The sequence below is a fragment of the Falco punctatus genome, assembly GCF_963210335.1.
Source record: "Falco punctatus genome assembly, chromosome: 6".
Taxonomy (NCBI): Eukaryota; Metazoa; Chordata; class Aves; order Falconiformes; family Falconidae; genus Falco; species Falco punctatus.
This window is the reverse complement of record NC_137585.1, coordinates 13081586-13095863: the sequence shown is the minus strand read 5'-3', so window position 1 is coordinate 13095863 and position 14278 is coordinate 13081586. Positions and strand designations below refer to the sequence as shown.

The 14278-nt window shown below is 47.7% G+C and overlaps 1 protein-coding gene across 1 annotated transcript in view; it reads right to left on the bottom strand.

The window, feature by feature from the left end:
* Window positions 1-2753, bottom strand: part of LOC308065857 (protein mono-ADP-ribosyltransferase PARP12-like) — a 29012-nt gene extending 26259 nt beyond the window's left edge. Inside the window, exon 1 of the mRNA XM_080392406.1 lies at window positions 2386-2753. Within this exon, the coding sequence (XP_080248532.1) occupies window positions 2386-2675 (290 nt within the window). The 5' untranslated portion in view covers window positions 2676-2753. The remainder of the gene's footprint in view (window positions 1-2385) is intronic.
* Between the last annotated feature and the right edge of the window lie 11525 nt (window positions 2754-14278).

Here is a 14278-nt window from a genome sequence, read left to right as displayed (position 1 = left end):
GAAGCCAAGTCTGTCTACCCTACACTTTCTTCTCCAGTAAGAGGCAAGTCAAGTCACACAACGTGAACAGCTGGAAGGAAAATTTAGAGGAAGACATCAACAATGGTAAAAGTTGCAACACCCTTGATTTTGTGAACACAAAAGGTTGTTGTCCCAGGGATTGCAGGTAAAGAAAGATGCAAGAATCTGAGAGCAACAAAGAGATAACAAAGCTGAACACAACATAATTTGTTATCTTTGCTGGCTGAAGAGTTAAAAAAAAATGCAAAGAACCAAAAACCAAACCACACCACCACCACCAAGAAAGTTCATTAACTTCTGAGTTTTGGATAAAGAAGCAATTCAACAGCAATAAAGAAGATACTGGTGCCACTTACTAACCCAGGAGAAATGTCTGAAGTGAGTATGAATTAGAGAGAGACATTGCCATTTTTTTTGCATCTATTTGAAATGATACTGCAACTCAGTAAGAGAGGAAACATAGTCAACCTGTGCATTAATTCAATGCAGCAAAATACAGCTTCCTTACATCTTGCTCTTCAGGAGCCTGATTTGACACAGCCTTAAGACCAGACATACTCAACCAATAGAAGTACCTGTTACTTATACTCAAGTCTCTGTTCTCTTTATCCTTTTAGCCTCTAGTTAACTCCTGAAACTCTCCGCATGAAAGCTTCTTTACCTCGTGCCATGTCTGATCCAATCCTTCTGCACAGACCCTTGCGTAGACGTTTCACCCCTGACCCCCACTACTTGTTGGGCTCACTGCTTTGTAAGCAAATAAACAAGAATGTGAAGTCTGAAGGACAGAAGCGTGCTATCTTTGGTCCTGAGAAATTATCTACTAAGCATATTAGATTCTGTAGGCACTCAATTAACAGCTACAAAGGTAGGTGAGCTACAGAGTGTTTGAGGTGGGAGCCATCACCAGTGCTCTTCCATAGCTAACTTCAGATTCCAAGAGTCCCATGATGTCTACATCACTTGAGTACGTATTTCTAAGTCAAAGGTTGAAACAGTCCACAAATACAATGATAACTTATCACCTGAGTTTAATAACATTTAGGGAAAAAAGCTGTGAAGGGTTACTTGCCAGACAAGTTAAAAACGGGTTTAACTGGACTAAAATCCTGATTCCACTAATTTGCACTAACATTTTTCTTTCCAGAGATTCTGAAACAAAAAGGATGCAAGATCTGGAAGCAAGGCTAGATTTTACTTCAGCAGTTAAAAAATATTCTGTCTTTATCTACATGGCCCACCTAGCAGTACTTCTGCCCTCTCATTTTAATCAGCCTCCCTCCCACGAAAGGCATACTCTTTGCTTGATTAATTATGAACACATACTGAGGTGATTTTAAATACTTAGTGCTATTGAGAGGGCAGAATAGTTTATCACCATGGGAATCACCTCACCAGACGTTTTAGTTCACAGAGCATCATCCAGCCCAAGTGCCTACAGATGCCCGAAGGCATTTCCGACAGGGAATCGCACGGATGCTGATCATACCGTGAGTGAAGCATGAAACAGTAGAAAATCACAGCATCCTGATGCCAGCACCATTCTGAGCCAGGCAGGGCCCTTCCCTTCCATGCTCTCCAGCACCCCTGCGCACAGCAAGCTGTTTTGCTGGAGCAGCAGAGGCAGCCTCTGGTCAGATGTCCGCATATTGCTGGACACTGCAACAGCGCACGGCCGGGGGGCTTCCATCGCAAGTTCTTCTACCAGCGCTCAGGGTTGCCACGGATTGTCACTGAAAACCGGCTGAGTTTCGCTTCTGCGTGTGTTTTTTGTTTCCTTTCTCGTTCACTTTTTTCAAGGAGGTGGCTCCTCTGGCCCACCTGTGCCCGGCGAGGCGCTCCCCCCAGGGACGGCGCCGCAAGCAGCCCAGCAACTGACAGCGCACGCAGCGCTCGCAACGCTTAGATTAAAAGCAGACGGCGGGGCAGCGCTTTGCTTTTTTCCGACTAGAGCCATATTTGTGAAATACTTCACCCAGAAGCCAGGGGGCTGAGGGACGGGCGTGGCTGCCCAGCGGCGTAAACAAACAAAACAACCAACACTGACAAAGAAAACCCGGCTGTAGCGAACGGCAACCCGCCGCGGCCGCTCCGGGCTTTTACCGAAGCGGGGCGAGCGGCAAGGAGCCCCTGGCCAGCAAGAACCGCCCGGTGCGAGACCGCACGGAGGGCGGGCGCGGGTCTCCCCCCCGCGGGGCCGCGCCCGTAGAGGCACCCCCGGCAGGGCGAGCCGGCCACCGCGGCCCCGGGGCGGGGCAGCCGCCCCCCAGCCCCAACGGCGGCCGGTTCTGAGAAGCCCGCGGGGGTCGTGTCCGGGCGGGCGGCCCCCTCCCCTCCGCTGCCCGCCGCCCCGCCACCGCTCACCTGGGCCCCAGGTTGCACCTGCCCATGAGGTGCAGCTTGCAGAGGTGCAGCCGGTCGCAGCCCGCGCACTCCTTGCGGACGCAGAGGCGCACGGCCGACACGGCCAGGACCCCCCCGCCTCCGCCGCCGTCCTGCGGCATCAGGAACCGGTGGGGGCCCGCCGCCGACAGCGTCCACTCCAGCTCCTGCGCCGAAAGGTCGATGTGCTGCCGGAGCTGCGGCAGCGTCAGCCGTCCGCCGTGGGCGCACAGCACCTTGGTGAGGAAGCAGCACACCGCCGGGTCGGACATGGCTCCCGCTTGGGCTCAGCCGGGCGGGACGGGGCGGGACCTCACAACCGCCGCGCGGCCAGGCTCCAGCGGAATCGAAACCGAAGGCGCGGGGCGGGGCGGGCCGGGCGGCGGGCGGGGCCGGCGGGGCAGCGCGGGCGGGCGAGGCGGGAAACGGCGCGCGGCGCCCCGCAGGTTCCCCGGCCGGAGCCGCTGAGGGAAGCGAGCGGCGACGCGAAGGGCCGCGGGGCGGTCTGCTTTGCTTTGGGCCGCGGTTAGTGTGGGGGTTTTTCTTAATGCCAGATTCTTTTGGTGTTTCTGATGTTTGGATGTGGCGATGAGCTGCCGCCTGGGTGAAATTCCATATATATAATCGCCACTGGTCCCTATATATCAAGTATGGATCCAGCTAGTCCCTCCCGGAGCGTGTAGGTAGAGCAGAGCACCGGCATCCACCGAAGGATTTCCTCACCTCCCCGCTAACTCCTGCTCTCTGCCTGTACCTGGCACTAACACAAATGTAGCACAGAGCATTAAGCCTATAACGTAGTAGAAAAACTTGGCGTACCCAAACAATTCTAGACTTTCTGTAGTGATGCCGTTACTCTTCTGCCTTCCAGAGTGGCCGTCAGCTCGGATCAGCGTCGGCTGCCACAGCGGGTGCCCTGGCAGGGGGTGTGGAGCAGGGCAGTGAGCAGGTCCTGTCAGCACTGCAGCAGGGCCGGAGGGTCGGTGGGCGGCAGGCAAGGATGGCAAATACTGCATTGAACAGGTGGGGACAGGGCTGGGCGCTAAATCCATTTGTGAGGAGCTGTCCCACTCCAAACTTGGTGGCAATGAGGACTTAAGGAAACGTGAGTGTCCACTGCTCCCTGTGGATTAGGAAGTTACAAAGCCAACGCCGAGCCAGCCTGTGTTGCCTGGTGCTGATGCCTGATTTGAGAGGCATGCAAAACTACATGGTCACAGTCACCATCACTCTTCAGGTCATCGAAAGAGAACCACCTCAAGGAAGGGAACCAAGGTGGTACAGTCTTTGGTTTTGTTCCTGCTTTGTTGAAGGAAAAGTTGTGGAAGGATCTTTTAATTGGGCATATTTCCCCATATTTGCCTTCTTGCTCTCATACGTGAACAAATGAAATAATTTTAAAATAGCAATAGAAAAGGAGAGGTATAAGGAAGAGTTTGCCCCATCAGTTCTAGCTGTAGAAAAGCAAATGGATAGTTCTGGGCTGGTTTATGTTCTAGGCTTGCACACATGTATTTTCAACTTATCAAGGGTGATAAAACTCAGGTCCTTACTCGATGTAGTTTCAGGACTGACTGATAAGGTAGCAAATGATACAGTGAATCAGCAGTGTATTGCCAGCTCCAAAAAGCATATAATAATCATGAATCAGGGAAACCTTTCAGTCATTTGCTTGTACTTACTTATCTTCTGTTTTTCATCCACTTTCAATGAAGACATGGATTAGTGCATTAATTCACACAGAAATCTGAACTGTGCAGTTGGAGGAGCTTTACTCTGGATACTTTGTTGGAACAGTATTAACAGCATGGAGCAAGCAAGTCAAGTGAAACTGCAAGCAGAAAGAAGCTGCAAATAGAATCTTGGCAAGCATGTTCTGTTCTACACTTCAATACACTTCAGGGTTTTGGATCAGCCTTGAGTGAAAACAAACAAAGAACGATTACTGGATTTATTCTGTTTGTTGGTATAACATTTTACAAAGCCAAATGCTCCAAAGACTTGACTTCCGTACCAAGTTCAAACAGAAACGGTTTATGTGAAGCAACACAATTGGGTTAGGCAGAAGGGATCACTGTATCGAGGAGTCCCAAACTGGTATTCTTTTCACAGGGCAGTGAGTGATTCCAGCCTTAAATATCAAGCCATTTGCTTAAAATTAGAAACCACTGAAAAACTGGCTGGGTTGAAGTAACCTCTTGCTGCTGCTAAAAATGTAATCCCTGTACATCTTTTGCTCTGGTATCCTCTACTTCCAGCTGAAATGGCTCCTTGTTTGCCCTTGTTCTGGTGTTCACCTGGCTCCTTAGTAAGCTGAATCAGCTTTCAGAGAACTGAAACTGAAATATCTATTGGTATGAGCAAAGTATGAACGGAAATGGGTGTGTGTAAGCACCAGAAGAAACAGCAGAACAAAGGTTAAAAGAATGGTCTGTGTTGATAACAAAGACACAGTTTAAGGCAGTAATAATGAGAAATAAATTGTTTCTTTCAAATCAGGAAGACTCACACTCTATAGCATAGACAACTTGTCTGCAGAAGACCTTACCGTCCAACAGATGGACATGGCAGGAAGATACAGCACATCACAAATGCCATTTATTTTTCTGTTGGTCCAACGGGAAGCAGACCATAGCCTCAGAAACTCAAAATGAAGAAACACAGAAAATGGGCAAATGAGTTGCCAAAAGTGTGTGTAGGCTGAAGTAGCCATACTGTGAAGCATAAGGATGCCACCATAGTAGCTGCTGGGTCCCACCAGCTTTCACACCTATTACTGGGTATAAAAGACCCATCCAAGGCAATTTGCCACTGGCAGTGAAGAATAACACAAGAGATGCCATAAGGGTGTGATAGTTGGTGCCCATCTTCCCTTACATTGCATGCAACACAGATCCTGGCCAGAGCCGTTGGGCACACATGGCTAGGTGCTTGCAAGTATGGCGTTTGACAGTGTGAATAAATTGCATGAAAATGGGGGATCTGAGTGACATGAATGCATACCTAAATGCAGCTTCTGCAGCTTAACTGGATGCAGCTGGATTTTGAAAAAAAAATTTGCCTTGCCTGATGATATACCTGCAGCCCAAACATGCAGTATGTTGTTATGCTCAATCCTGTGGAACTGCTCTGCTGCATGTGAAGAAGAGGCTATTCCTCCTCTAAATAGCCTGTGCAGCTTGGCTTGTCTGGCAGCCCTGACCACATCAGCAGTTCTGTCTCTCTGGGGATAGCTAAAGTATGCGGAAACAGCCTGTGGAATGATGCTGCTAAACTGACTTCCCCTCTCATCTGCCATGTGGCTAGTTCAGTCTCTCCCATTGTCGGCCCCATTCTGCTGCTTGGGACCCCTCCTTCAGGTCTCAGCTTTGGCTCACCTTCTAGTTATTCTCTCCCACACAATCAAGTACTATTCTTGCTCTGGTTTCCCCAGACTGTTTCAAGTAGCATTTTGCAGAACATGCCGGGACCTTTGCTTTCTTGTCCCTCCCCTGTTTCTTACACAACCTTCCCCCATTTCTGTACTGTCTGCTTAATTAGCTAATGGCTGGGTATATATTTGCCTGAGGATTTCAAATTAATTTTGCGGTCTTTGTTCTGTGAAAACTGTTATGTGAAAAAAGCTTCTTTAGTGGGAGGTGGGAGCTCTCTTCTCACCTGACCTGTCTGCCCCACACACACCCAAGAACTGTAGTTGGTTCAGACTGGTCTTATCCCCAGCAGAGGGACTGGGCTGGGGCTGTCACTGCTTTCACTGTAAGTCATAACCGTGACTGCACAGGTCCCTTGGCTGGCATGGGTTAGGGGAGCGGACTGGCTGGGCAGGGACATGCCTTCCAGGCACCTGTCCACAGTGGAGGAAAAGGGGCAAGATGGGAAAGGGGTAGGATGCTGGGGAAAAGCTATTTGGGATCACACAAGAGGTTGTGAAATTACTATGAGAAATTTAGCTGAGGAACAAGTGTGGGAAAATAAAGGGGTAGCCCGCAATTGGAGTGAGGGCAGATGTGCCAGTGAGTGCGTGATGGGCCAGCCAGTACACAGGTGAAGGGGCCTGGGAGCTGGGGGTGAGCGTATCTCTAGGGACCTGCTCTGGATGTGAGGGAACCTCTTTGTCTCTAGGGTAGAAAGCACAGGGGGGTCAGCTATGGGACCTGGAAAGCCCTGGCCAGCTCTGTGTGCACATCTGCATGTGCATGTGTGTGTGTTTGGTGGTCTATACCAGCAATTGGAGTAGACCTGCACCCTAGGGGCTTGTATGTCCAGGTGCCAGCAACTGGGGAGACTGGGATCCAGTAGCAGCTACTGGACAGATGGAATGTCTGAGCCCACTTGCTGGAGTGATCCACTTTGCACACATGTAATATGTGTACATATATATATATGTATACAACAAAATATTGTCCTGGTTTCAGCTGGGACAGTAGCTGGTGCAGTGCTGTGTTTTGGATTTGGTGTGAGAACAGGGCTGGATGATTTTGGTTGTTGCTAGGGAATGTTTATACTAAGTCAAGGACCTTTCAGTTTCTCAGGCCCTACCAGCGAGAGGGCTGGAGGAGTGTGGGAAACTGGGAGGGGACACAGCCAGGACAGGTGACCCAAACTAGCCAAAGAGATATTCCACACCATATGACATCATGCTGAGTGTATATAAGCTGGGGGAAGAAGAAGGAAGTGGGGAGACATTCAGCATGATGGTGTTTGTCTTCCCAAGTCACTGTTATGCATGATGGAGCCTAGCTTTCCTGGAGATGGCCAAATGTTGCCACTCATAACACTCAGCCTCATACTCTCTCTCCACCAGCTCCTCCTCTTCCATACCCCTTAATGCTATTTAAATATTTAGCAAGAACCAGCCACAGCTGCACCTTATCCACATCAACCAACCCACCGCCCCTGAAGCCAGCCCACAGCTGTATGTTATCAATGTTAATTAACCTGCCTTCATTCCTCTATGATTCCTCTACACAGGGACACTTCTCAAGATTACTCCTCAAGGCTGAGAGATACCTTGCCACAACAATTATCAGTAAGTGATTAATAGCATGCTAAACTTTGAAATCTTAGCTAGGTGGTATAAAGGTGATTGCACACAGGTAATCATTTAGATATAAACTGTTGACCAAGTCTGAGACTAAGTCTGGATCTAGCTGCACCTAAACTCCCCTCTGAGAAGGAGTTTAGAATACAAGGGTGACCTTCTAAACCTCATGACTCAACAAGAGGGTCTCCCTGACAGTTTTGTTTGACCCTGTCCTCTGTGCAGTAAATAATCAAGCGTACCTTGCCAACGAATCTTGTTGAACCACCATCACATTTACTATCAAATGTTGTTAAATCTCTGTTTTATACAATAAAGATATTGCTAACTTCTCTTCTACGAGTGAAGTGTGTCACTCCGTCCCTGACACCCTGATAAATCAGAAATCTCATGTAACATCAACTATCTTCAAATAAGTAAATTTGATATTAAACGTTACATGCTCCACCCACACAGAATATCTGAAAGAACCTGATCAAAGAGAACTGGGCTCTGGCAGGGATCAGTACTGGGATCGTAGTGTTTAAACTCTTCATTAAAAACCATGACAATAGGACAGAGTGCACTCTCAGCAAGACTGCAGATGGCACCAAATTGGACACAGTGGTCAGTATGCTGCAGGGCATGGCTGCTATTCAGAGGGACCTAGACAAGCTGGAGAAGTGGACTGATGGGAACCTCATGAAACTCAATAAAAGCAAATGCAAACTCCTGCACCTGGGGTGGGATAACCCCATGCAACAATACAGGCCATGGCAGACTGTCCAGCAGAAGCTGTGCAGAAAAAGATCTGAGGGTCTTGGTGAGCAACCAGTGGACCATGAGCTAACAATGTGCTCTTGTGGCAAAGCAGCCCATCAGTGTCCTGGCACGAGAGTAATGCAAGACCACCAAGCTGGCTGAGGCTCTGGCACATGATATATGAAGAATGGATGAGAGAGCTGGGTCTGTCCAGCCCAGAGAAGAGAATGGCAAAGGGGAAGCCTTGTGCTCTTCCCACCTATTTGATGGCAGGATGCAGAGAACGCAGAGCCAGACTTTTCTCTGAGGTGCACAGGGAAAGGATGAGCAGCAGAAGGCACAAGTTGGAATATGAGAAATTCCATTTAAATATTATGATATTTTTTTTCTACCAAAGTGTGCTCAGACACTGGGGTAAACTGGCCCAGAAGGGTTATGGGATCTCCATCCTTGGAGGTGTTCAAGGCTCAGACAGACAAAACTCTAAGCAGCCTAACTTAATTAGACCTGCTCTGAACAGGAGATTGGACTAGATGTCTCTGGAGGTCCCTTGCAGCCAAAATTATTCTGTGATGTTATGATGTAATTTTTTGAAGTAGAGCATCTTCTGTCCTGGAGGAATTATAGAATTAAAGCATTAAACTCCATTGACTGTCAGATTTGGGAAGTGGTCAGGAAAAAGGAGGGAGAGGAATTTTCTCATCCCAGATTAGTTTGTTTGACATCTTAGATATTTGTTTGCTTGTGTATCTTGGGGGAGATTTGCTTTTGCCCACAGCCTGTTGTACAGTTCTCATAGGTGTGTCTCTCATTTTCTTGTTCACTACCCATGGCAGGTGGCAGGCTTTGAATTGATTCAACCAGCTTAACTAAAAATTCTGTGCTGAGTATTTTGGTGAAAGTGAATAGTCTCAGCACAACAAAAGGTGAGACTTATACAGAGGGAGATGAAGGTAAAGAGAGACTAGTTTGTTTTTTGGTTTAGTAACTAATATCCACATACACAACAGTAATTTTTGTAAGGGCTGTTGTATTTATACTTGCAGAAGAAAACAATGAGACATAAGCAGTTTCTAATCATCATGAAAGCTTTCATGAAATACCGAACCCTTGGCAGATCTTCTAAACACTCTGACAGACTTGACATATGTGATAGGACAGATGTTGGAGCTTTCTCCTAAGGAAAGGAGATTCTCTCTTTAAGCATGTTTTATGCATTGCATTTGTTAACCAAATCCACTCTAGTTCCTTCACAGTAAGCTTGGAAATCTTTCTCTGTGGGAATACAAGTAACATAGGAGCTTTGCACTTCAGTTATTGTATCACAATAAGGCATGGTGTTGTCAAAACCCAAACCTTTAGATATCTTGGAAAATGTACCCTATTGTGCTATTGCCTTTGAAGAACAGTTGATGTTAAAACATCTCCAGAACCCATTGTACAAGCTCTACAAGGCTGACTGCTCTTATTGCTCCATTAAAAGGGACCGTATAAGCTTTCTTACCTTAAACCAGTATACACTTACTTTGCTCTCAGTTCAGCACCCAGCTGTACAACTTAAGGACAGTAACTTGTCAACAATTGACCTCTGCAGGTCCTTCAGCACAATCTCTCTCTAACAAAGCCGGTTCCTGTTTGCATAGCCATTAGTAAGTGGTAAACGCAAGAGTATCTTCATGCATTCTCCAGATTAGGTGATCTAACCATGCCCTCCATTACTCTGTTCCTGCAGCCATGACTGCAGGGCTAAAAGTGACTGTCAGGGCCCTGGCAGCATTCACTCCTCACCTTGGGAAGCCCGGCTGCCTGGGCTCTTGGCCAGCACTGATAAGGAGCTGCCTGGCCTTGAAAAGAACTCTGTGAGACAAAGCTGGCAGGTGTTTCCATGGGGCTGGCTTCACTTCTCCTGGGAACTGTGTTTAAGCTGAGCCTCCTCCCTCAAGCCCTCCTGTGCTGGGCTGGAGCTGCATTGCAGCCATGCCCGTGCCTGGCTGCTGGCAAGTGGCATGCAGGGGTGGCTGCTCACGGGGCTACAGCTTCTCTTGCTCTCCAGCTGCTGTGCTGCGTTGCAGGCATCAGGGAGCAGCGGGAAGGGGAGCCAGCAGTGCGGCACAGTAGCAAGGTTAGCCAGCCATGAGCGACCCACCAACAGGGAGCCCCGATGCAGAGTGGCAAGGCTGGGTCGGGATCAGGGCTGGAGGCAGCAATCAAGGTCAGACACAGCTCAGGGCAGGTGTCAGGGCAGGTCCAAGTTCAAACTGGGAAGCAAGAGCCACTGGGTCCGCAGCCAGACCAGCAAAGGTCTGGGACTGAGCATGGATGTAGCTGCTGCCCAGCTGCAGCATAGCACCAGCAGGGGTGGTGGTAAAGCTTCAGCTTAATAGTAGTTCCCAAGGGAAAAGGTGGGCAGGCTCTCACAGCCTGCATTCTTCAAAACAGCTCTGGCTGGTGAAGGAGCTGGCCTTGGACTCAGCCAGCTAAACGCTTTCCTGTGACCAACTAACCACCCAGAAGGAGGATGACATCAGGATGCTGTTGCTGGTAACTTCATCCACAACGGTTCTGTGCTGGGAGTCTGTGCCGTTCTCATGAGGGGTTTGTTTGTGCTCTTCCTTACTTGGAGGAAAAATAAAATTGTGAACAATGAGGTGAAGCAATGGTGCCCCTCTACTCAGGTATATTCATATAGCATGGCTTCACACTAGCCCACAACATGAGAATCTCTGTTGCTGCCACTTGTTTCTTACTCCAGAGCTACTTTCACTCCTTTGACACTGCTCATGGATTATCTTTGCCTGGAGCTCTTGCTTAACGTTGCCTGGGTTTTCTTGAATAGCTTTTCAGAAAGCTCAGATCCAACTTATTTCTGCAGTCAGTGATATGACCAAGCTTCAAGCCTGAAGCAAGCCAATGCCACCCTTCTCGTGTGTGTTGTAGTGTGGTAGTTTGTGGGAGTGAGAACAGGACACGTCTGGCTAATGCTGATACTTCAGAACAGCACAGGGAGGTGGTATTCTTAGACACTGCACCTTTTCTGGGTCAGTCCCAACAGTTAGCAATGAAAATAAACCACAGCATTAGGACTGGTGGATCACCACTAAGCCATTCAGGGATATTCTTCCATTGTGAAGTCTGAACCTATCCTGCCAGACAGCATCCAGGCTGGATTTGGTCCATGGGAACATCCATCAAATCCACTCCCCTTTCTTCTTGAAAAAGCTTCCTACTCCCTCTCTCCCATGCTTTGGGACATCTCCTGTGCCTGACCTTGTGCCCCTGCTAGGCTTCTAGGACTAGGAGCCATCATGTCCACAACAGCTTATTCAGTGCATCCCCAGTAAGAAAAAAAGGAAGTTGTGCCACATGCAAAATAAAATCCTGATGAAAAATCCACCAAAAGAGGAAAATGTAACCATATTCCCACAAGTACCAGGCTGATTATATGCTGTTGCAGTCATACCTGTTCTTTAGGGTGCAGTTGTTTGGTGTTTTTTTTATAGAAGATGGTCTTCTTCAGCAATCTCAACTTTCCACAAAAATAAGCCCACTGTCATGCAAAGCATAAGCTTTTTGAGAAGGTTAGCAGAGTCAGCAACCACCAAAACCAATTTTGACATAGTTTTCAGCACCACCACCCCACCCCCACACCACCACCACCACCACCCCGGCTGTACTAGCAGGAAGTCCCAGATTAGAAGCTTCTTTTGCAGACCAGCCAAGTCTGGCACTAAATCACTCCTGCCTTCCCTAGTGGGTGAGGGCTTACCCTTACCCGGCGTTAGTTATAAAATCCTAGCCATTTGCCATGGGGACCATTCCTACAACCTCTGCAGAGTCACTGTAGCTAAAACTGTGCTTCATCAGCAAAGACTATGCAAATTTAAGCCTATGATTGATGGGGAATTCTGTTCAGAAATCTCTGGCTTTTGAACTATTTCCAGTCACTGTTTTTGTTGGCTTCATGGTGCAAGAGAATGTTAACAGCTGTCTTTAGAGACCTTTATTTTGTGCATTGCATATCAACTGGTCTTTTCATTCATCTATTCAGTTCTTACTAGACTAGCAGTTCACTACAAGTTTACCTAATTCAGAAAATTATTTTTTTCTGTTTGTTGCCATTTAGAATATCTGAATTTCTTTTTTATAGGTGAGCCAGTTATGGGCAGAGCTATCAACCATCAATACGTCAAACAAGCAGACATTTAAGGAGATATACCAGCTAAGGTAAAACAGACAGTGTTTCAACTGGACACTCAGGGGACTGTACAAGGAGCCTGGGAGAGCTGACTGAAGCATGGCATTCTGTGTAGGTAGGCAGATAAAATAGTTTGATTAGTATTCCCCTGAGATGAGGGGTTGAATGAGGTTCCCTCCTCGTTTCTGCAGCCTCTGCCATCACTGTTTCACTGTATTTGGATTCTAGTGTTGTTTTGGTGTTTTCACTTCCCTCTTTCAGCCAAAACCAACACTGCAGAGGCCCAGCAGCAATGTACATCACCACACTTACTAACTGCATACTAGCATCCGCGGCCTGACTGCTGCTCAAGACACCTTCTATCACAGAAGACGGGGGTCATTGTTAGAAGGTCAATGCAACTGAGTTAATCCCTGCTGTAAGGAAGGGAAAACAAGGAAGAAGTGTTCAGTTAAGATCATTTAAACAAAAAAGGGGATAAAAATGGTTTATAAATTAACTAATGGCACATATTTAACTGGCAATCAGTGCTCTATACATTAAGGATCAATACTGGCAATACAACTGCCACAATGCTAGTCACTTAGGAAATCTCAATAGCTACCTACACATTTCTAAAGATCCTTCTATTACTAACGTCAAGAAGTTCTAAGTGCACACATGCACACACACACACACACACACACACACAGTCACAAGGTTGTATGCACCAGCCTCTTCTCTCACAGGACAAGAACAACCGCTGCCCTCCTCCTTCTGGAAGTGAGGGTTCCCCTACTTGTACTTACGTTTCTCCAGCCTTATGGGTACCCATGCCAGCCCCTACCACCCTCTGGTCCACACACCAGTAAGAAAGCACCGCACAGGCTCACACACAGCCCCAGGTGTGGGTACTTCCTGGCTGCACCGTGCTGACTCTGCTAGCTGGGTGCAGGATTCTCACAACATCTGGCAGGGAGGCTGCTCTCTCTGGCCTAAGCAGGAGTCAGGAAGCCAGCAGGGTGACTCCTGGCATGCCAAACCAGGATTTGGCTCCTGCTGTTTCCAGTCCACGGTCTCTCCCCTCTTATCACAAATTTCCGTGCTTCTCTTTTACTTCTTTTCATCCTGCTGCTTTGTTTTGAAAACCTCCTTGAAATTCCATGATTAGTTTGATCTGGGTGATGTTCACATTCCCCTTTAACTTCATCAGTTTTGGGCACTGCCTTCCAGCTGATTTATGTATTTGATCCATACACCCCCTGCAGACATTCCTATTTTTGTTCTAACAGGTGAGCTTCTTCAGGTCATTTGCCAAGGCTGGGACATGAGCACCAGAATGTTCTTGCTGTTGTAATTACAACTGCAAAACCTCTCGGTAAGCTTATGTCAGCCAAAGGAGACTTTGTGCCAGTAGGGTTAAACCAAAAACAATTTTTTCCAATAAAAGTGGCATTCTCATGGTTGGTGATAGTAGGAAAAGAGGAGGAAATTTTTCAGCTCTGGATCACATTTTTCTCAACCCTTCTGAGCAAAGAAGTACTAGGGTAAAGTTAATGCAAATATTCAAATGGAGCAATGTTGAAAGACCCTGCACGTGGAAATAACCTCATTTCTAGCTGCAGTCTCCTAGAAGGTTAGGGAACAAGTCCTCCTGGAAATTCATTTAACATCATGTTTAACATCTTGTTAAATGATGAGCGTACTCTTATCAAGCTCACAGATTGCGTGAAACCGGGAGGGGCAGTTGCTACACTGAGGAGTAGGTCTGCCTCTCAGAGGGATCTTGACAGGCTGGAGAAGTGGACTGGCAGGGACCTTGGCAAGTTCAACAAGAGCAGGTGCAAAGCCCTGCCCGTGTCCTGGTTTCAGCTAGGATAGAGTTAATTTTCTTCCTAGTAGCTGGTGCAGTGCTGTGT